Source organism: Elephas maximus, chromosome 10 (genome assembly GCF_024166365.1).
Source record: "Elephas maximus indicus isolate mEleMax1 chromosome 10, mEleMax1 primary haplotype, whole genome shotgun sequence".
Taxonomy (NCBI): domain Eukaryota; kingdom Metazoa; phylum Chordata; class Mammalia; order Proboscidea; family Elephantidae; genus Elephas; species Elephas maximus.
In genome coordinates, this window is record NC_064828.1 from 112,755,912 (window position 1) to 112,778,051 (window position 22,140).

At 60.7% G+C, this 22,140-nt stretch overlaps 1 protein-coding gene across 1 annotated transcript in view; it reads left to right on the forward strand.

The window, feature by feature from the left end:
• Positions 1–722: 722 nt before the first annotated feature.
• BEGAIN (brain enriched guanylate kinase associated) overlaps positions 723–22,140 on the forward strand; it is a 28,405-nt gene continuing 6,987 nt past the window's right edge. Inside the window, exons 1-4 of the mRNA XM_049898974.1 lie at positions 723–1,056; positions 1,528–1,556; positions 16,302–16,391; positions 20,914–21,075. Of these exons, the coding sequence (XP_049754931.1) occupies positions 1,543–1,556; positions 16,302–16,391; positions 20,914–21,075 (266 nt within the window). The 5' untranslated portion in view covers positions 723–1,056; positions 1,528–1,542. The remainder of the gene's footprint in view (positions 1,057–1,527; positions 1,557–16,301; positions 16,392–20,913; positions 21,076–22,140) is intronic.

A 22,140-nucleotide genomic window follows, 5' to 3' on the forward strand; every position in this document is an offset into this window, starting at 1 on the left:
CACAATGCTGTAGGATCCAGGCATGCACTGTCTGCATTTATTGAGCACCTGCTGTATGCTGGGATCTGTGTTATGAGCGCTGTGATGGGGACTCAGGAAAGGTGGGCCTGGGGGAGCTGGGGGGTTGGCAGGGTGGCAAACCCTTCCTGGAAAACTGTTTATCTTGGAGAGGAAGTTAACTAGAAAGGCCCAGGCCCAAGGCTCAGACAACTTTTAGAGTGTCCAGGCCCCTCAGGGAGCCCTTACCTTGGAGTTACTTCCCCCATCCTTCCCTCTGCCCAGCCTGACAGAGCTGAAGGGGAAAAGGGCGCCTCTCCCTCCCCCCAGCTTTCAGATGGGGAAACTGAGGCCAGGGGCCTCCGGGGGGAGGCCTGCCGAGCACACGGGGAGTTGATGGCCCGGCCTGGCTGAGGCCCCAGACCGGCCTCCCAGCTCGGTGCCGGCGGCCCGGGCTGCGCCCTCGCTTGGTGGGGTGGTGGGGGAGGCGGCGTGGGGCCCGGACCCGAGCGGAGCGCGCTCCCGGCGGAGGCGGCGGCGGCGCGCGGTGAGGGGCCGGGATGGGCAGTCATCAGTCTTCCCAGGTGTGTCGCGTGGTCCTTAGGCTCAGCCCCCCGTCCCTCTTTTATGCTAGCCACCTCAAGGAGAGACAGGGGAAGCCCCAGGGAGCGGCCTCTACTGGTGACGGAGAGCCCGCCCCGCGCCCCCCGCTCCGCGCAGGAAGTGCCATCCCGTCCGGGCCGCTCTCGGTCCCCACCGTTCGCGGCGCCCGAAGAGTTAAGGAGGCGGTTGGGTCCCCGCTCTGGGCAGGCGGAGGGGCTGCTGGCTGCGCAGGTTGGGCGGGGAGGGTCTCCAAGCCACTCGTTGGCGGGTCTGCGCAAGCCAGGCAGGGAGCCCCGCTGGCGCACCGGGCGCGCTAGGGTTAATCCCCCGGGCTCGGGAGGGGCGGCCAGGCCCGGAACCCCCGATCCAGTGCAGCAGAGTCCCAACTGTGGGATCCGGCGCTCGGGCTCAAGATTCCCAGAGTCGAGCTTCCAAATACCATCACCCTCGGCTCGTGTGAGTGTCAGCTTCTGCAATCCGGCTATGACCCCCAATTCCCGGATTCGAACATTCTGCGTGCAAGTCGGAGCTTTTGCGATGCCGGGCTCGCCTTCCTCCAAGAGGGAGTGCGGGGCCGGAGGGCTTAACGGGCGGGCAGGGAGCCGCAGTTACGGGCGAGTTAACGGGCCGACCGGTCCCCTACTCCGTGCCAGGCCGGGTTCGCCCCGGGCCGTGCTGCCCCGCGCCCTGGGGGGCGTAAACTCGGAACCCGAGCGGGCGGCGGGGCGGGTCACCTGTTACTCTGCGGCGGCCGGGGCGGCCACTGAGGCACGGGGGCTGGGGCGGGAGCGGGGGCGCGGGGCCGGCTTCCCACTGCCGAGCCCCGCGGGGTCCCCGCCGCGCCGCGCCCGTTGTGCCCGCGGTGCGGGCTCCGCCCGCCGAGAGCTTTCCTGCCTGACCCCCCCCCCCCCGTTTGCTTCCTCGCAGGCCTCTGCCGCAGACATGGAGAAACTCAGGTGAGCGGGGCGTCCGCGCAGAGCGGGGTCGGGGCAGGCATGGGGTAGCGGGGGGTGGGGGCTTGACCCGGCCATCGCCCGGACGCGGTCACCGTGTGGGGCTGCCCGGCGGGGGCATGGGTACGGCGCCTGAGTGCGCTGCGAAACAATGGGGACCCCGCGCGGGGCCCCTCGGCGCGGCCCTGCTCTCGGGGCCCCTCGGAGCGGCCCGGCTCTCGGGGCCCCTCGGCGCGGCCCGGCGTTTGGGGCCCCTCGGCTCGGCCCGGCTCTCGGGGCCCCTCGGCGCGGCCCGGCGTTTGGGGCCCCTCGGCGCGGCCCGGCGCTCGGGGCCCCTCGGCGCGGCCCGGCGCTCGGGGCCGTGGCGGCAGGGAGGGACGACACCGCGGAGGGCCCGGCCGCACGCCTGCCTCCGCGGTCCTCGGCCCCCTGCCCTGCGCTCCGAGTATCCCCGGGACCCCCGAGTTTCCGCTCCCGCGGTTATGCACCGGCTCCCGGCACGGGGTGTCCCCCTACCCCTAGCTGACAGTTGCCTGGTTTGAGCTGTTAAGTTTCCGCCTCGTGCGGGCGAGGGGAGGAGGATGGAGTCCTCGCGGCTGGCCAAGGCAGTCGCGTCCTGGAGCCATTTTGGGGGAATCCCGCGACCGTGTGTCTAGGGAGTGTTGCCCCCGGCCCCCCTCCGGGTGCTAAACTTTGAGCCTTGGTGACCTGCTCCCTACCCTGCTCCCTACCCTGCAGGCATGGGATATGCCGATTTGAATATTCACCACTTCCTCCGTGGCTTGCCCTCACCACCCTGACCCCCCCACTTTGGGAACACCTCTCCTGCGTTTTCCTTCCGGATTCGAGCTGAGGCGTTGTGTGGGCAGCAGGCCGGGCTCCGCCACTGGCTTTCAACTCGGTTTCCGAGCCTAAGGGGTCTCTTGCCCTCTCTCTCCATCCTCCTCCTCCTCCCCTCCCAAGGCTGGCAGGGGCACCCTTGGGGAAGACTCTGGGTACCAGGTGCTCCCATCCCCCGAGGGGCAGGGACCCAGCAGAGCCCAGCTGGTCCAAATCAGATACCGGGGTCCAGGGGAGATGGACCAGGTGCTTCCATCTGCCGGTGGATGGGTTACCTGGGAGTGCCCAGGTGGGAGCCTGGGGACAGGTGGGCCCACACAGAGGGGTGATGAGGCCCCAAGGGGCTGTGGTCACACAAAGGAGCTCAGGCCGACCCCAGGCCCCTGGCCCCTCCTTGGCGCCCACAGTAGCTGTCACTCACCAGCACCCTCACCTGGGCTGGGCTGGGAGGGTTACTGCTTAACTCAGCCAGGACTTGAGAAAAGGTAGCATTTATGGGGGCCAGCCTGGGGCTCCCCCTGCGATTCCCTTTCCCTCATTCCCTGCGCCCAGCCAAGGCTCTTGAGCACCCATCTTGGTGTGCCGGGCACTGGGGACAGACATGGTCCAGCCTGGTTAGGGTCGCGGGCATGGAAAATGACAAACCAGTGGGTAGGCGTGGCTTTGCCGAACAGGCTAAGGCCATTGGCCGTGGCTGCACTGGGCCGTGTGGCCTTTCAGCCAAGGCAAAATTCTAGAGCTGGTGGGGGGGTGGGGGTGTCCCATGAGGGTCAGGGCTCAGTGTAGCCTTCCGCATGTGTGGGGCCCGGGTCTGCCCTCCTCTTGCTCTCCAGGAGTGCTCTCAGAGCTGCCTCCAGGGTCTTTCCAGATCATTCCCTCCGGGCCAGGTGGGGCTGCCCCGGGGGGCCTCCGTCTTGCATGTAGCGTCAGGGCCCAGGTCCAAAGGGGCCCAGAGATGGAGGTGAAGTTGGGAAGGTCACAGGGCTTGGGAACCAGCACACCCAGTCTCTGGGCAAAGTACTGAACCTCTCCGGGCCTCAGTTTCCACATCTTTGAAGTGGGGATTCTAACACCCCCACCCTGCAGGGCTGTCTGGAGGACTCCATGAGCTACTGCAGTGGAAGTGCCTGGTCTGCTTCCAGGCAGAGGTTCACTGCAGGGTACCAGGTGTCCCCGCCCCCCGCCGCCCCCCTCCCCCCAAAAAAACCGAACTCACTGCCGTCAAGTGAATTCTGACTCATAGCATCCGCAGGCAAGAGAAAATGCATTGAGGTCCCAGCGAAGCGTCCCGGGAGGCTCGGGGAGCAGTCCTGTGCCCAGGCCTCGCCTCCTGCCCCTCCCCCTGCCCCATGCAGCGTCTGCCTTTGCGGATACAGGTTCCTCTTCCTAGAAGCCCTGCCCCCACCCACCTATCTGACAAACTGCTCTTTGTCCTCCGCTGTCACTTTTCTCTGTGGCTCTCGTGGCCGTCTTGCCCCGTGTCCCCAAGCAGACTTGCTTTGCCTGTGTGCCCGGCCCTGTGCTGGGGTGGAGACACAATGAGGCCAGGCCTGCCCCCAGAACAGGGCACAGACCCATCAGCAATCAGGCCGTCTGGTGGGACCGGGACAATGGGGTCTACCCACAGTGCTTTGGGATCACAAGTCGGGGACACTGGCCTGGGGGATCAGGGAGGGCTTCCTGGAAGCAGTGACTCCTGAGCAGAAGCTTGAAGGATGATTAGGAGTTTTCCAGGAGGACAGACAGGTGAGTCTTCCAGGAGGTGCCAAGGCTGGGAGGGAAACAGGGTGTGTCCAGGGAGATAAATGAGGTCGGTGGGGCTCAGAGTGTCCTCCGTCCTTCTTCCCTGTCCCAGATGGGAGCCGCATGGCAGAGCCTAGCAGGGCTGGCACACAGCAGGGCTCAGAGAGCCCAGGTGCACACAGTGGATCCGCTCCCATGCCAAGTGATGGCCTGGCTGCCCGGGGTCTGGCCTAACCTGAGCACCCTGCCCCCTGCCCCTCCCCTTGCCCATGCTCAGCCTCCCGCCTCCACCTGCTGGAAAAACTTGCCTGGTGTTTGATAGGTGCTGCTGAGTCCCACTGCTCAGAGTCCAGAGCTGCACCTTCTCCCCTCCTTCAGCCCTTCCCTGCCCCTGCTTGCTAGTGACAGGCTCCATGAACCTCTTGGCCCCTCCCTGGACCCCGAAACCTCCCTTGGCCCGGGCTGCTGAGGCGTGCAGTGAGATGGGGGGTGAGCATTGATCCCTCTGGACATCGACCTTGGAACAGTCATGGTAGAGTGACCACAAACTCTGCCGCCCAGCACGGCCCCTCACAGGGTTGACTTATCCCCAAAGGTCACTACTTCCAGAACCCTCTTCTTTGCTGGCCCTCACCCCCACCCTCCAATTCCTCCTGGAGTGGACTGTCCCCCAGCATCGCTTCTGCCTTGATTCCTGCTACGGCCACTTTGCTGCATGGCGTTGGGCGAGCCCCTTCTGTTATTGAGCCTCGGCTGAACAGTTGGTTCCTTCCCTGTCATATAGGGAGGAACCCCACCTGCAGTGCAGCGGGGGAGGGCAAAGTTGGGATCCCTGGTCCCACGCCAGAAGGTGGTGGCTCAGCCCAGGGAGGTGGCTGTGCAGGTGAGCCCTGGTGGTCAGATGCTGGAGAGCAGAGCTAACGGGGTCTGCACTGGGTGGAATGTTGGGGGTGAGGGGAAGGGAAGAGTCACGGGTGACTCCTGAGCCACTGAAAAGTTGGGGTGCCATCCCGAGATAGGGGGGCTGCAGGAAGAAGCAGGCTTGGGGTGCACTGGTCTTCTGCTGTGCACCTGCTCTGAACCAGGGCCTGTGCTAGAGGTGCTCCCAAGAGTCAGCCAGCCTCCAGCCCGAGGGCCAGTTCTCTGGGCAGAGCAGGCATGCAGTAGGTGGTCACTGGGGCCCAGGGGCCAAATGGCATTGTGATCTGGGACCTGCTGACCCAAGACGAGGTTCTTGGGGGCAGAGATTTCAGGTTAGCCACCGACTTGGGCCCAGCTGAGGCCTCCAGGCCTGTTGTTGAGTTTCCCTGTCCCCTCCCCCCAGGCCCTCTACTCTCTGTCTCTATTCTTTTCTGCCCCACCTCCTACCCAGTAGACTTAGCCCGGCACCAAGTGTGTCCTTCAAGACTCTCTACCCCTACCTCTAAACCTGATCCTAGTGGAGGAAGTCTCATAGGCTAATTCTCGCTAAGGTGTGAATGACTGCCTCACCTTGATTTCTGTCTTTGAGGGTCAGGGCATTATAAAAGGACCCTCTGCATGACAGTTTCTCTCTTTATGACCCTCTAAGGTAGGAACTATTATTAGGTTCATTTTACAGATGTGGAAACTGAGAACCAGAGAGGCTCAGAAAGTTGCCCGAGGCCACATAGCCAGTAAGTGGCAGACCAGGGATTCAAAACCCAGCAACTCTCCCTTCTTAACCACATACTCCAGGGGGAGGCTTTCCCGAGGGGTAAATGCATTAACATGGAGTATGGCACCCCAGATGGGCCTGCTGAGGCTCTGGGACCATCACCCAGTGAGAGTGGGCACGAGGCAGTCAGGAGCTGGGGGCAGCAAAGATGACCTTGAGGTGTCTGGTCAGGGAAGGTGGAGGTAGCACAGGCTTGGGGACCCATAAAAAATCTGTTAGCATTGAGTTCTTCTCATAGCGACCATGTGGGACAGAGTAGACTACCCCATAGGGTTTCCAAGGCTGTAATGTTTACTGAAGCAGACTGCCACGTATCTCTCCCAAGGAGCGGCTGGTGGGTTCAAACGACCAGCCTCTCAGTTGGCAGCCAGGCACTTAACCACTGTGCTACCAGGGCTCCTTCCTGTTACAGCACGCAGGGTGGCTTCTCACTCTGCCCTCTTAGTGACAGACCTCAAATCAGTGTGAAAAGGGGTCAGTAAAGAGTTCCGTCTTTATGACCTTTTATGTGGGTCTTGCTCTTATCGCCTGAGCCACCAGGGCTACTTGGCTTGGGGACATTCACGGTATTTGTTGGGCGAATGCAGCAGGAGCTGTGACCAGGTCTTCTCGGCTCCTCAGCCTCCCACTTCCCACGCCCCACGACCTGGGGGGGTGCCCTCGCGGGGGGTAGGGGGTGGCGGTTGTACCTCTGTGTCTTGGTGTCTGGCTGAGGGATGAAGACAGGGCCCGGGGACCTTTGGAATGGTGGCTCTAGGCCCTGGACGAGGTCTAGATGGTGTGCAGTAGGTCCCAGTGGGTGATTGAATAGGGGTGAGCCCATGGAGAGGCTTCCAGAAGGAGGCCACAATGGCGTCAACTGCACCTTTAGGTGTTGGTTACAGGTGGGGAAACCAAGGGCTTCCCGCTGGTCCACTGGCTGAACTCCACCATTGTCAGGAAGCTTTTCCTCCAAGACTGCCTCCCTCTAGGGCCGAGGGAAAGGGGGAGGCCAGGCCGAGTAGGCAGCCCAGAGTAGCCACGGGGCGTAGAGCAGGCTCAGGAAGGGGTGCCTGGTGTCCTACGATGACCCAGCAGAATCCCCTGGCCCCAGGGAGCCTTACCACCCTCAGAATTGCAGAAAACAGGCTCTCCTACCAGCCCAGTTAATGCACTAGCCCATGTCGGTTTGCAGCGCCCAGTGGCGTGGTCAGGCTAGTGGTCCCTTGGTGGCCGGTGGTGAAGCTGATCATTGAGACCCCAAGCCACAGCCACCTCACCTGGCTCCAGGAGAATAGCAGGTGCTGGAAGGGTCAATGGGGGCCCTATGGGGAGCTTGTCATCGGCTGTGTGGCCCACCCTGTGGTCATTCATTCTCCCTGGGAATGCCCCTTGAGCTCTGAGCAGGCTTGCAGTTATGGGCGGTGGGGTGTAGGGTTCCAGGGCCACGCCCCACATGCCCCCATCTCGAGGGGTAGACAGATGGGAGAGCTGGGTGGGCTGCTGGACAGAGAAGGCTGGGTGGGGGAGCCTGGGGTCACGGCGTGGTTCTCCTGGCCTCTGCTGCCCCAGCATCTTCAAGGGCTCCCTGCTCCTGGTTGCTTGTGCTCCTCCCAAGCTCACTGTCGGCCTTCCCACTGCAGAACTCCCTTGAGCCCACTGTATCCTTGGGAGAAGGCCAGATGCTTGGCCCTGGCATTTGGGGTCTTCTGCCCGCTGCTCCTCCTCTGTCCCTGGGCTCCGGCCACACCCATGTCCCCGATGCCTGGCCCTGTCTAGGATGCACCCACCTCCGGCTTGGCCCTGACCGATGGCCAGGCCTCTGCAGGGCCCATCCCAGCCCTGTTTTTCTACTTGCCACCACTGACCCACCTCTTCTAGGCCAGGGGACCCCCCACAACCACCCGCCCTCTCACCCGAGCTGCTGGGTGAAGCCCAGGACATCCAGGAAAACCTGAATTTCCAATTAACAGCTGTGATTGTTCAGTGCAAGTATGTCCCACGCAATATTAGGGACTTACACTAACACTCTCACTGTCCCTCTGAAATTCACAGTTAGCTGGACGACCCGTGTTGGGGCTTGCTAGAGCTGGCAGGCCCAGCAGGAGCCTGTCCTTCAGCCCCCATATCTCCTCGAGGCGCCTAGGTTCCCGCCTTCATGCCATGCCCACAGAGGCCTGGCTTGCATGATTGATTCAGGGGTTCTGCTTCTGTAGACAACAGGATTCCAGTACATATTTTGGGGGGACACATTTCAATCCATAACAGGAGGGCTGTGGTAGGAGCAATTTGGGGTGGGGCAGTCAGGACTTCAGCTGGGAGCTGCAGGTCCCTGCTGCCTGTCTAGGCAGGGGCAGTCCACGGACCTGCAGCTGTCCTTCTGGAGGTCAGGCCAAAGATGTGAAGGTGGGTTCTCTGCAGAGAGGTGGTATTTGCAGCTCTGTTGTTGGCAGGGTCGCCATGGGTGAGTACACTCAGGGAAGGGGGGAGGCTGGAGGCCTGAACCCCAGGACATGCTGATATTAGGCCAGGGAGAGAGGAGCACCCATACAGAAGGCTGAGAAGGGGCAGCCAAGGAGGGGAGGAGAGCCAGCAGTGGTGTCAGGGAAGCCAGGTGAGGATGGTGTTTGCAGGAGGATGAGGGATCAGCTCAGTCACTGGCTGCTGAGGGCTCAGGTTGGGTGAGGACTGATAAGGAGCCACTGGGTTTAGTAGAAGCAGGTTCAGTGAGGTGGAGGGGACAGGAAGGTGGTGGGCATTGGTCAGGCAGGATGGAGGGGCCTGGGGCCAGAGAACCGGGCAGTAGATAGAGGCACCCAAGGCCAAGAGGGCTTTCTCAATATGGGAAAAATAGCTGCATGTTTGTGTTCTCAAGAGAATGATCCAGAAGAGACAGAGAAATTGGTGATTTGGAGGAGGGAAAGACTCTTGGGAGCCATGCCTGAGCAGGCAAGTGGGGCGGGTCCAGGGCCAGGAGCACCCAGTTGTCTGTAGTAACAGGTGGCACCGAGTGTTGGGGCTGATGCTAGTGGATGGGTAGTTGTGGTCGTGGCATCTGTGGCAGTTCTCTTCTGATTGCTTCATTTTTCCCAACGGAAGAGGAAGCGAGGTCGTCAGCTGTGCGTAAGGATGGAGAGGAGGTGTTAGGAGGTTGAGCAGAAAGGCGAAGGTGTGAAATTGTTTTCCAGGGTAGATGGTGGGGGGGAGCCAATGAGGAAATGTAGTAAGATTCCCAGGTCTGCTCCAGGTCTGAAGGGGCCCAAAGGAAGGCCTGGTGGGTGTGTGTTTTCCTGTTGTCCTTTATGTGGGTAGAGGTCCCGAGCGGATGGGGAGTTGCCCAAACCAGGGCAGGGTTAGCCCCATTAGGACAATAAAGACAGAGACGAGCAATGGGGGGTGGGGGGGAGAGGAGTCATGCAAGGGAGTGATGTAATGATTGCCAGCGGTGAGGACAAGGCTGGTCAGGGCCTGTGAGAAGTTGAAGCGGCATTGGAGGGAGGGAGCTGGAAGGAGAGGAGGCAGTGGGTAGAGAGTTAGGTGTCGGAAGTGGGATTATGATGTGGTCGGTCACTGGTGATTGCACAGAGGGACATCCATAGTGGGTCTAGGAGCTGGGCTTGGAGCAGTGGGTCTTGACTTCCCCCTCACCCATTCCTAGGCACCATAGGCCTCCACCATGGGCACCAATCCAAGGACAACTCCTGCCCCTTTGGCTCCCCCACCCATTCTTTCAGCAAGTGTTGGTGCCAGGTTGGTGCTTGGGCCTCACGTTCCCTGCTCTCGATAGCCCTCTCTCCCAGCCCTGGACTCCAGAAGCCAATGTTCCATCTGTCCATCTCCTTTCTATAGGCACTTATGGTTAGAAGAAGTCAACAGAACCCCAAACTGGGGGTCGAGAGGCCTGGGTTTGGCCTGCCTTGACTCGTCACATGATGTGACTAAGATCTTTGTCTAAGATCTAGGTTTGATGAGTACCAGTGAGTGATGGGGTGTAACCTGTGGAGAGTGGACATGGATGGATGCATTGGGACAGTGGTCCACTGTCTTGGGCTACCCTACCCCCATCCACCCTCCTCAGACCCCCAAAGCCTTGCTGCTTATCTCTTTTCCTCTCCGGAAGCCAGAGTTCCCAGGCTTCTCCCACTCCACCCAGCAAGCCATTACTGAAAGGGCTACCGGAAACTCCGAGCCGGCCACAATCTCCTGAGACCAGGTATCCCAGCGGCCATGGGGCCCTCCAGCACATGGCCAGCAAGCCCTGCTGCCAGCCCAGGCTTGCACCAGGCACTGGGACCCCAGGGAGGAAAAGCAGATGCAGCCCCTGTGCCCAAGGAGAACACACTGCAGCGTCAGGGCAGGACAGGGAGTCAGTGGTGGGATAGAGAAGAGGGCTCCTGGCCCAGTGAGATCAGGGAGGGCTTCCTGGAGGAGGTGGATAGTGACCCAAAGAACAGGGAAGGGGATGTTCTGAGCAGCATGTACAGAGGTCCAGAGGCCTCTGCCCCATCCACCTGCCCAGGGTGCCTGGCTTTGCCCCAGCTCTGGAAACTCCTCAGTCTGCCTACCTGCCAAGGGTTCCCCAGCACACTGTGCCAACTTGGTGGAGAGGGGGCAGCAGGAACAGGGCTGCAGCCACCTGATAAGATGAGGTGAGATGTAAATGCTTCCCACAGCACCTCCCGACTCCTGTCTCTGGGCAGCAGGGAGCCCACCATGGCCGTCCCTCCACCCCCATCCCTGCCTCCAGGAGCCAGGGGGGTCACAGGGAGGGGCAGCGGATGGGGCAGAGCTGGGACCCTGGGTGACCCTTGGTTGGTGGTGGGGCCGGGGTCTGTTTGAGGAGCCGCTGAACCGGCGGGCGCTGCAGGGGTGTTACACAGCTGCTGTAACCAAGCAGCACACACCGGGCGGCTGGAAACACAGAGACTTACTCGCTCTGTGTTCTGGAGGCCAGATGTGGCGGGGGTGTTTCCCTTTAGGAGGCTGAGGGAGAATCTGTTCCCTGCCTCTCCGTTTCTAGAGGCTTCCAGCGACCCCCGGTGCTCCTTGGCTTATAGCCGCATCAGTGCCATCTCTGCCTTGGTGGCCCCTGCCTTCTTCCCTGTGTGGCTGTGTCCTTCCCTCGTCTCATGGGGACAGCAGTCACTGGACCAGGGCTCACTCTACTCTAGCACGGCCTCACCTTAACTAACCACACCTGCAGAAACTCCTTTCCAAATAAGGTCACGTTCAGCGGTTTTGGGTGGACATGAATTTGGGGGGATATTCTTCAGTCCCTTACAGGGGTCATCCTGGCAGAAGCTCACTCCCTTGCCAGGCCTTCCTTCCTGGTTGTGATCCCCCAGGTAGGCACTGCAACAGTCTCCTCCCCTTGTATGCACACACACACGAACACACATGCACGTGCACGCACACACATACACAAGCACACACGCACCTGCACGCACATGCACAAAGCACAGGTATGCCCACACACGTGTACACATGCACACATCCTGGCAGCCTGGCAGCTGTGGTGGCAGCGTTCAGAGTCCCCATCTGCAAGCAGGTGATGTCAGCTGGTGTGGTTGCCGTAAAGGTCAGCTGAAAGGTGATCCAGGGGGCAGGGTGGGGGTGTCTGAGCTGCAGAGCTGTGTAAGCTGGGCACCGAAACTATTTTCCTCAGAAGGAGAAGCACAGGAACCCACCAGGAAGCAAGGAGTGGGCTGTCCAGCTGGACTCCAGGGCCCCTCAGGCCTCGACCCTGGGCGGCTACATCATCAGAGACCTGTGGTACCTTCATGGGGTTTGCCATGAGACAGAGGGCACAGAGCCCTGGAGAATCAGAGCCGAGCCTCAGCATCCCGTCAGGTCTGATCTGGGCCCCGCCTGCCCCCGCCTTCCCTTGACTTTGCTCAGGCCACTTCTCCTCTTGGGCCCTCAGCCTCTTCTTCTTTCAAACTGTCCATGGTCTGACCTCCAACCTCTGAGCTTCCCAGAGATCCAAGGACACACAGCCACCCTGGGTGAAAGGTTCCGAGTCCATCACCCTGCTCTGTGGGATGCTACGAGTCCCCTCAAATCTGTCATCTCGAGATGAGGGGAGAACCGTCAGCCCGGAGTAGAACCCCACTCAGGCCCTGTGACCTCAGGCGGGCCCCGTTCCCTGACTGCTGTGAGCCTTGGTTTCCTCATCTGTAAAGTGGGGGCAGGGTGCACTCCTCCCTTACAAGGTGGCTGCTGAGACGTTTGTGGGTGTCTGGAGCAGGGCGGGCAGTCAGGAGAGGTCTTGAGTGGGCTTCCTGTGGGAGATGCAGAGAGTAGAATCGGCAGAGGCAACAAAAACCCAGTTGTTGTTGAGTCCATTCCGATTCTTGGTGACCCCATGTGCATCAGGATAGAACTATGCTCCACAGGGTTTTCTGTGGCTGATTTTTTGTAAAGTAGATTGCCAGCCCTTTCTTCCGAAGCATTTGTGGGGGGGTTTGAACCTTGAACTTTTCAGTTAGCATGTTGACCATTTGCACCACCGGGGTAACCCATAAACACATTGCCATCAAGTTGATTCCGATTCATAGTGCCCCTACAGAACAGAGTAAACTGCCCCATGGAGTTTCCAAAGAGTGGCTGGTGGAATCGAACCACCAACCTTTTGGTTAGCAGCCAAGCTCTTAACCACTGCACTACCAGGGCTCCTCCAGGGTAATAGTCAAAGGAAACAAAGGCTCTTCGGAGACAGGTAGAAGAGAAGTGGCTGTGGGCACAGGGGTATATTGGGGTCTCTGTCCACCCAGCCCTTGCTTCCTACAAGCTAGTCCCCAGAGCCTCCCGTGGGACAGATCCTCCTGCAGGGGGCACAGGTGTGGGCTGGCCTGGCAGGTATGCTGCCAGAGGTGTGTGCAGGTGGTCTGCAGGCCCCTCCCGGGCCCACACGGGTGCCCAAGAGTTTGTCTGACGTAGACTGCCCCAAGGAGCCATGCGAGGGATCAGCAGGGAAAGGATCTGGCTGGGTCTGAGTTGCTCTGGGCAAACACCTTCTCCCAGAGCCACTGTGGACGCAGGGAGCCACAGGTGGGGGGCGCTCTGGGAGCCAGACTCTGGTCTCTGTTAGCGGGCATCGGCACTGACTCTTTGGCTGGAGGCACCGGAGCAGCAGGATTCTCTGTCCCCAGGAACGCACCTACCCACATAAGCACAGGTGGGCAGGCATCGCAGGGGAGGAGGAGGCCTTGAGGGTAGCTGGCCACACCCATGTGTCCAGCCCCAAACTAGGCCCGGGGTATAAAAATGCATCCAACCTTGCAATCTGGAGCCCACATCACCCTCAATCCACCAGTGACTCTGCCATGTGTATCTGACAGCATTGCCGGGGCCGAGCTCTGCGCCTGACATGGTGGGGCTGGAGGACATGGACATGGGATCAGCCAGCAGGCAGATCACTGCGGGGTTCTGGACTAGGGCAGAGTGGGGAGAGGAAGGCCGTCTGAGGGGGGACGCTCAGGCAGGGGCCCAGAAGAGAAGGAAGAGCTGGCCTGGGGGAGACTGTCCCCACCGAGGGCGCAGCAAGGACAAAGGCCTGGAGGTGGGAAGAAGTTTCAAGGTGACTCCTGCCCTGTAGAAGGCCACAGAGTCTGGAGCGGATCCCTGGAGGACGTGTGGCCTAGGACCAGGGCTCTGGCAGAGAATCTGGGGTTTGGTCTCTGTCTAGCAAGGAGTCATGTGAGAGTTTGGACCAGAGTGGGACATGGTCCTGCTGCTGGGGGAGATTGGAGTACAGGGAGTGAGCGTGGGAGCAGGGCAACCCCCTCGGCACTCAGCCACACACAGGACAGCGCCTCAGCCCTGGGGATGCTCCTTGGTGAGGGGAGCAGGCACAGACCCCTGGGGATGCCGGGTTTACCCCCGCTCCACCCTGGGTGGGAGGAGTTAACCTGGAAGGGGAGGGAGCATGAGCTCCCGGCAGAGGGGACATGGGGACAAAGTTACGGATGGAGATGAGAAACCGCCACAGCCTGCGGAGAGTGACAAGCAATTTGGCGTTGCTGGAGCCTGAGCTCGAGGCCCAGCACCTGAGTACAGCCGGGACAAGTCCCAGCTGTACCCGTGGGGCCGCCGCCATGGCCCTCAGGCTCCTGACTGACCAGAAGACTGTCAGTGTCTTGGGAGCACGCTCCACCGAGGCCTCCAGGCTGCTCCCTGCCAGGTCCATCTTCCCAGTAGCACCATGAACCCTCTGGACCCTGAGCTCCATGTGGTCATGTCCCCAGCACAGCCCAGAGCAGGAAAGGGTCTCCTCCTGGGCCACAAGTCCCACGGGGGAGCAGGAGGGCCAAACATCCAAGGCCAGGGCTCCAGGCAGCCTGTGTGACAGTGGGTGGGGACCCTGCGGCTCCAGCTTGACCCTTGAGGGGAGAGTTCCCTGCTCCCATGAAGGAGCCCGTTTGAGCCGCCATCAGCAAGGCTGGGTCCTTCCAGGTCCCAAGTGCCAAGCAAAAGCCAAGGCTTGGCAGGAAAGGTAGAGGGGGGCCAGGGAGGACCACCTGCCTGTTTCTGTAATCTCCCCCTGACTGCTGGGCAGAAGAAGTAGGCTAAGATTATGAGAGAGGGCGGACAGTGGCCTGGGAGGACACCCAGAGAGGAAAGAGAGGGCATCTTCAGAGAGGGGGAATCCAGGAAGGCTTCCTGGAGGAAGTGGTTTTTCAGCAGAGCCTCCCAAGAATGGAGAGGCTCTGTAGGTGCGAAGACAGGAAGCAAGGACCTTCCAGGTGGGGGGGGAACAGTGAGGATAAAGGCCTGGAGGGTGGCTGAGAGTGCGGCCACATTTGGGGAGAATCCAGAGGAAGAAGGGGCAGTTGTCCCTTCAGCAAGGGAGGAGGGGAGGAAGGAGACTGTCCAGCTCAGGAATAAAATCCCTGTAATTGGGGTCATCTGCCAAAAGTGGACCCTGAGAACAGAATTCCAAAGTCCAGTCTGACCAAGAGAACGAGCCCCTGACCCCCTCCCCGCCAGCTCTCTCCACTGTGCTCATGCCGGAGTCACCTGTTCGTCTCTGCAGATCAGCTCAGGAAGGCGGGCCAAGGAGCCCATTTTACAGATGCAGAGACTGAGGCTCGCAGACGTGGTGAAGAAGCTGGCACATGGCTTGGTGCCGAGAGAGCTCCCTGACCTCTCCTGCCCCCTTAGCCCATCAAATTGACACATGTGGTGACTTTTTTTTGGTATCAAAATTTGACCCTCGGTCACTATTTTTCCAATTTTTTTGTCCTGACTGTAGAAAATATGACAAATCCAGAAAAGTGTAAAAGAAAATTTTTTTGCTTACCCAAGAGTCCCCCCTCCCAGGCATAACAGCATCACCATTGTGCTCCTTCCATTGTTTTCTGTGGGTATCAGTAAACAAGATCCCTGGGTGGTGAAAACGGTTTGTGTTGAACTCCTAACTGAAAGGTTGGTGGTTGGAACCCAACCAGCAGCACTGCGGAAGAAAGGCCTGGAGATGGGCTTCCGTAAAGATTGCAGCTAAGAAAGCCCTGTGGAGAAGTCCTACTCTGTCACGCATGGGTTGCCATGAGTTGCAATGGACACAACTACAATGGGCTTGGCTTTGTTGTGTTGTTTTGGGTACAGGGAAGCAGTTATTTTTTAAAGTGGGTTCACACCACTTTTTTTCTCAACATGCACAGCTACCTGGGCCTCTCAGTATTCTTTGAGACACTGAGGCCCTTGTGCACACACAGGACAGGAGGGCCCTGGACTGGGCACCTGGGTGGGAGCGAGGAGGGGCTCTAGGGGCCGTTTTGAAGGCTTTGGTGCAGATCCTGTTGCTCTCCAGCAGCGTGGGGCCTGTTTGCCTCTCCCACCCACCCACTTGTCCACGCTGCCCACTCTGGCCACAGGGGAGCAGACCCAGGGGAGGATGAAAGGACTCTGTCCCTGAACCCCTGACATCCATCAGCCCCGCAGCTTGCAGGGACCCCCTCCCCAGCTCCCCACACACATCAGCCCATCGAGTGGGGCCATTCTGTTCCTCCACACTTTTCCTCTGGGGCCTGAGGCCAGTGAGCCCTGCATAAGGAGCAGTGGCAGGTGGGGACCCAGTTCTGTAACTGAAAGGTTCTCAGCTGACCCCAAGTAGGGTGTGGGGGGCCAGCCCCTGCAGAGGGGAAGGACTCTGGACTGCCTTACCAGCCAGTCGTGGGTGGAAGAGGAGGGGCTGAAAAAGTGGCCGGCCCAGGACCAGGGGCCTCTGTCCCTGGTGAGACTCAGTGCCCAGGATGAGCTCAGACCCCTGGGCCCTCCTGTGGAGTGACGGTGAGGGCTGGCAGGAGCCCACGCCTAGAATCCCTCCTCCAGTTCCTCCCACCCCCCCACCTTGCAGATGACAGGCATTTTCCTGGGGGAGAAGAGGTCGGACTCCCACCTCTCTTGGTCTTGCGTCTGTGGACAGGTGTGCACAGGTGAGCCAGTGGGGGCCCTGCCCGCCTAAGCGGCTCTGTCCTCTTTGCCCACAGGCTGCGCAGCCCCTGGGTGCCCTCGTGCCTCGGGCAGTCCCACGCACTGCAGGGCCGGCTGGCCAGGTCCTCACCCTCGCTCTGGGACAGGTAACATACCTGTTGTCTCCCCCGGCTCCTTGGTGTCTCTGCATCTGTCCCCAGACATCCGTTCCCTGTCTGTGTCCAACTCCCTGGGGAGGCTGAGGCCCAGCGCGGGAAGGCTCTCTCCTGGGCTTGAAGTGCATCACCGCCGCCACCACCACTCGGTCCTTGGGCTGGGGCCTCCCGAGGGCACCCAAGGGGCTGGTGGAGGAAGACGAGGAGGAAGAGAAGGCTCCTTAAGGTGGGGCAGCACTGTGGGGGCCTCTCAGAGGCAAGGAGGGAGACAGAACCGACACACACAGGCTGTAGGCTTAGGTTCCCATCCTGGTCTAGCTCACCAGGGACGGGATGGAAGCAGGTGACCTCACAAGACAGGAGCGGAGCATAAGCCTCAGCAGGGCTCCCCCAGCTCCCGGAGCCCCCAGCCCCCCAGAGCCAGGTGTGTGGCTGCTGGGCACTGTGCCTAAGAAGGAAGGGCTCCCACCCCAGCCTTGTATGTCTGTAAGGGGCTGTTTCCCTGACCCGCCTCAGGCGTTTGAAGCCACATCCTTTTGGGGAGGGGTATGAGCATCCGTGCTTTACAGACAGGGAAACTGAGGCTGAGGCCAGGCCAGACTTGGGGCGCTAGGTGGGATGGCGGTGCTACCCAGGTGACCGCAGACCCGGGTGCCCAGTCCAGGGCCCCCAGGACTAGGCAACAGGCCCTGATGGGCGAGGTGGGGTCACTATGACCCCTGAGGGCTCCGCCCAGGGACCAGGGGTGGCCGTGCCCATCCTGCTGGGCGTGAGAGGGCAGAGGAGGGTGTTGGGCATGTTAGGTGGGGAAGCCTGTGGGCTGTCCACGTGGAGAGGCCGGTGGGTGTCCAGACCCCATTGGAGACTTGACCTGAGAGGGGCCCATGTGTGCCAAGCGTGAGGTTAGTCCCAGAGATTCTCCCTGAGCTGTGTGATGGGGAGAGGGCTGGGGGGTCCAGGGTGGGCATGAGGGCTGGCAAGGAGTGCAAGAGGAAGGAGGCCCCATGAGGCACAGGATGAGGGACAGGGAGCCCAGAGGTGACCTTGGTGGGCTGTGAGGGGTTGTGTTGCCTCTGAGAGGAGAGGGGACGGGGTGGGGGGACACAGCCAGGCACCTAGGTGGAGAGCCTGCAGGGAGCAGGCAGGGAGGGGTACAGGACTTGGAGCGGGGGTCATGTTGGAGGGTGGTAGGGCGTCGCTCAGTGTCTGAAAAGGCCAGGGGGACCACTGAGGCTCAGGTGGAACCAACTCTGTGCAGAGGTAGGTCTATGCCGGGTGTCCCCTCCCCAAAGCTGTCCGACCCTCCCCCTCATCCACCCCTCCCAGTCCTGTCTGCTACACCCGAATCTGGGCAATTGTCACCGTCTGTCCCCTGCAGACAGTGGGCTCTGTGGGGTGGAGACTGCTGTAGGGCACTGGGCACAGAGCTGGGTGGGTGGCAGAGAGGAGAGGAAGGACTAGGAGGAGGGGGTGCTCTGTGGAGTGATGTCAGAGGTAGGGTGTGTCAGGAGGGGCAGCTCTGGGCCAGGACAGGTCTGAGCTGTGAGTGGGGTGGGGGGCCGGGAGAAGCCTGTGGGTGCCCCCCGGATGGGCAGAGGAGGGTAAGGGGATGCAGCAAGCTGGGGGTGGGGGGCTCAGGAGAATGCATCAAGGCTGGTAGGTGCCAGCTCAGGTGGAATGGTGGGCGGGAGGTCCTGGGGGGAGGCAAGACTGCAGTGGCTTCGTGGGTGGATGGACAGCACCCTCTGTGACTGTCCTCACCCTGCCCCCCGGGTGGAGAGGATGGGCCAGCGCAAGTTACCAGAAGGGCTCAGGCCCCAGGGCCCAGCCAAACTGGCCAGAACCGGCCGATGCTCTGGGCCTGAGAAACTGCGTTGTGGTGGGCAGGTGCAGGTGCAGGTGAGTGGCTGTGAGTGCCCATGGGACCCACACGTAGCCGCCCGGGGTCCATATATGCTGTGTTGTCTGTCTGTCTGTCTGTCTGTCTCCTGGCTGGTAGCTTATCTGTTTGGTGTCCCCAGCGCAGACCCAGTGGCATGCAGTGTGTGGACAAGTGAATACTGTGGAACCCGTGAGGCTTCTAGGGCCACACTGTGGCATCCTGCTTTCTGGGACCCTCAAGGCATCCTCGTCTAGGGTCTTCCAGCTGCCTGGGCTTTCTGAGCTCCCTACCTCCACTGAGACAAAAGGCTGTGGCCGAAGCAATCTGGGGCAGGGGGCAGTGGGGGCCAGGCTGGAAGAGGTGGGGCAGTCAGGGACAGCTGCCTGGAGGAGGCTGGACACAGCCCGGGCAAAGCTGCAGGCAGGCAGGCAGCATCAGCCTCAGGCACTCTGCCTCAGGGTTCCCGCTCCCTCTGTCTGCATCCTCTTTGGGGCCTGACTCTTGGGAGCACCCACCCTGCCCTTCTCTGGCGTTCTCAAAAACACAAGCAGCTATTCTTATTTTTGAAAATATAGATCTGGGCAGGAATCTGAGAATGTGTACTCAAGGTTTGCTGGGTGCATACCATGGTAGCCACGTGGTTTCTTTACAGAGCTGGGGAAACACTTGCCCAGGGCCCCTGGTCCTGGAGGGCACCTCCTGACGGCCACCATCCCCCTACTCGGGTTTGGGGTCTGGCAGGCCCAAGAGGGTGGGCCCTTGCCCCAGAACACAGCACATGGGCAAAGCCGGGGGTCCCAGTTCCAGCGGGATACCCCAGGACTTCCCTCCTCCAGGTCCCACAGCAAACCCACCCCAAGTTACCATCCAAAAGGGGGATGGCTCAAGGTGGTTCCCCAGGGGTTGTGCTCGTTCCAGCATCCGCAATGGGCTTGGGCACCCGCTCTACCAGGCAGCTCTCTGGTGGGCCCCTTTCAGAGCCAGGAAATGGCCTGCTCTCCTCCCCAACCCCACTGACTGCCAGCTGCGCCTGGCCAAGTGATGTCCTCAAGGCACGAGCAGTGCCCAGCTCTGTGCCCAGCCCAGCTCCATGCACGATGCTGTTGAACCCCCTGGCCTTGGCAAGATGGGCATCCAGCTCCGCTTGCCAGGGGCAGCCAAGGCTTGGAGTGAGTGGACAGCTTGGAGCACATGGCCAGGACTGGCAGGGGGTCTGGGTGCTGGCAGAGCCCCCTATCTGCCCCCCGAGGCTGGGCTGGATTTAGCTCTGGGCTCGTCTGTACCACCTGGCTTTGCTGCTTCTATAGTGTGGAGGCATGTAGGCAAAGTCTATGGCTCTGGCATCTGGTCAGCAGGGTCAAATGACCCCAAAGCCTGAAAAGCAGCTTGAGTCTTCACTCCACTTGACCCTGAGGCCCACCAGGACCCATGATGCCCCCTCCCCATTGTCCTCTTCCACAGTACAGCAGAAGTCAGCACTGCCCCCCTGCCCCCCACCACATACATACTCAACCCTTTGCCCCTTCTGTGGTGCTCAGCCAGCCCCTGGCCTCCACCTCCCAGGGTTCTAATGTGTGGCCAGGGCCTAGAACTCCAGGGGCCCATCCCAGCTTCTTCCTGCTTTCCTCCTGTCCACTCACATGTCAGCGTCACACCAGCTTGTAGCAGAAGGGATTCAAGAGTCAGAGCCAGACTGACTGAGTTAGCCATGTGACTGAGGGCAAATATTTGACCTCTGTCCTGACCTGAGCACAACTTCAGTTCAAGTGACTTGATAGTGGGAGGCTCAGAAGAATGGTTTACCCTGCATCTCCCTTGGAGCTGGGGTTCAGCTGGGTTGTGTCCCCTGAGCGAGCGTACAGAGTTCAGGTCCTTGGGGCCCCACCTCAAGGAGCCTCCATTCGGTGGGAGGAAGTGGAGCCTCAAGAGGTGGCCACCCAGGGCCGCAGCCCTGCTAGAAGGAAGCAGCTCTTGGCCGCAGGGCTCAGCAGAGTTTCTGCTGTGAGCAGCCTCAGTTTCCCTGTTTCAGAGGCCTGCACCATCCTTCCAGAGGCTGCCTGTTGAGTGGGTGTAGTGGCCCACCCTCTCCTTGGCCCAGAGAGGTGGCACAGCCTTCTAGGCCCTGCGGCTGGGGGCACATGGCCAATTCGGGAAAGAAGGCCTGGTCCTCGGGTGGCACAGCCCACTCCAGGGCCCCAGCGCCCCGCCCTGGCTATGAAGGAGCAACGGAAGTTTGCTGTTTGGTGTCAAGTGCCACCCGAGGTTGCTTTTCAGGGGAGGGAGAGCTGGTGGAACCTCCTGACACCCCGAAACACAGTCACCGGGTTTCTGGGGTCCGGTCGTTTCTTCTATGCCAGCCAGTCCTCCCACAGGATCCCAGAGGTCTTACCTTCTGACAGGAACACTGGGGGTGGGGGAATGGGGGTGGGGGTGGGGGGTATTCCTGGGGCCGGAGGGCTCAGGTCTGAGTCCCTGCCCCACCGGCCGGACGTCTCCAGCGCTCCCTGGAGGGAGTGTGTCTGTGTGCTTGTGTGTGGTGCGGCCTGGATAACACACTGGGCCCTGCTGGCCCGCGGGCCTCAGTTGCCGCGCTCAGCGCCGCGGCCGGACCCCCACCGCGTGTCGTTGCAGCGCGTTGCAGGATCAGAAGGGCGAGCTGCGCAAGCGGCTGTCCTACACGACGCACAAGCTGGAGAAGCTGGAGAGCGAGTTTGACTCCACGCGCCAGTACCTGGAGGTCGAGCTGCGGCGCGCACAGGAGGAGCTAGAGAAAGTCACGGAGAAGCTTCTCAAGTAAGAGGCAGGGCGTGGCCCAGGTGGGACGGAGCGGGGCCCGTGTGCAGTCCCCAGGGATCAGCTTCTAGGCTGAGTTTGGCCTCCCACCCTAGCTGTTGCCCCTTAGGAGTCCAAGGCTCGGGGAGCGCACGCTCCTTCTCCAAAGTCCCACTTAGTGCCAAGAGCGGCAAAGCCAGGATTTGAACATGAATCTGGCTGCTTTTCCCACTGTCCCCTGGGGTCCCTGAGGGAAGAGCAGGCATCCAGCCCCAGAGGTCTAATATCCACAGAGCTAACAGTGTTAACAGTCGCAGTGTTTAGGGACCGTTTCCTTGAGCAGCATGGAGGCTAGTGATGTGTCTGTGAGGTGTCCTGGAGGCTGAGCAATTACTGTCTTGAAAAACCAAACTTTTCTAAGACCACTTTCTTCCTGCACATTTAAGGTGGATATTCTAAAACTTACCACCCACCTTCCGGCCTTCAGCAGGAATGCAGGCAGCCTTTGCCGCTGGCTCGGCCTATTTTAAACATCTGCAGCACACAGGCCCCAGCCGCTGCCTCCCAGAGGCATTGGCCGTGGGCTGTTGGCACTTCAAGGAGCCCTGGTGCTGCAGTGGTTAAGCGCTTGGCTGCTAACTGAAAGCTCAGCGGTTCGAACCCACCAGCCGCTCCACAGGAGAGAGATGAGGCAGTCTGCTTCTGTAAGACGACAGCCTTGGAGACCCTGTGGGGTCGCTAGGAGTCGGAATTGGCTTTTTGAACATCAGTGTCAAGTGGGAACAAAGCTTGGGCTCGGTTACAGCTCTGGCTCTCCCACTTGCTGCTTTAAGTACATCTAGCCTCGGTTTCCCTATTGGCAAGATGGGGCAGTAACCCTACACACAGGCTGCTGAGAGACTTGAGGCTGTCCCCAAGCCCCCCACCGCTGTCACACTCACTATGTGGCAGAGGTGGAAGCACAAGCCACCTGACTCCCACCTGAAGCTTGCCCCCACCTTCCCCCTCCTCTAGGGGAAAAAGGTATCTATCTTAGAGTGCTCATCAAGTAGCCAGCATAGCTTCTCTTCCCCACTAACCTGCTAT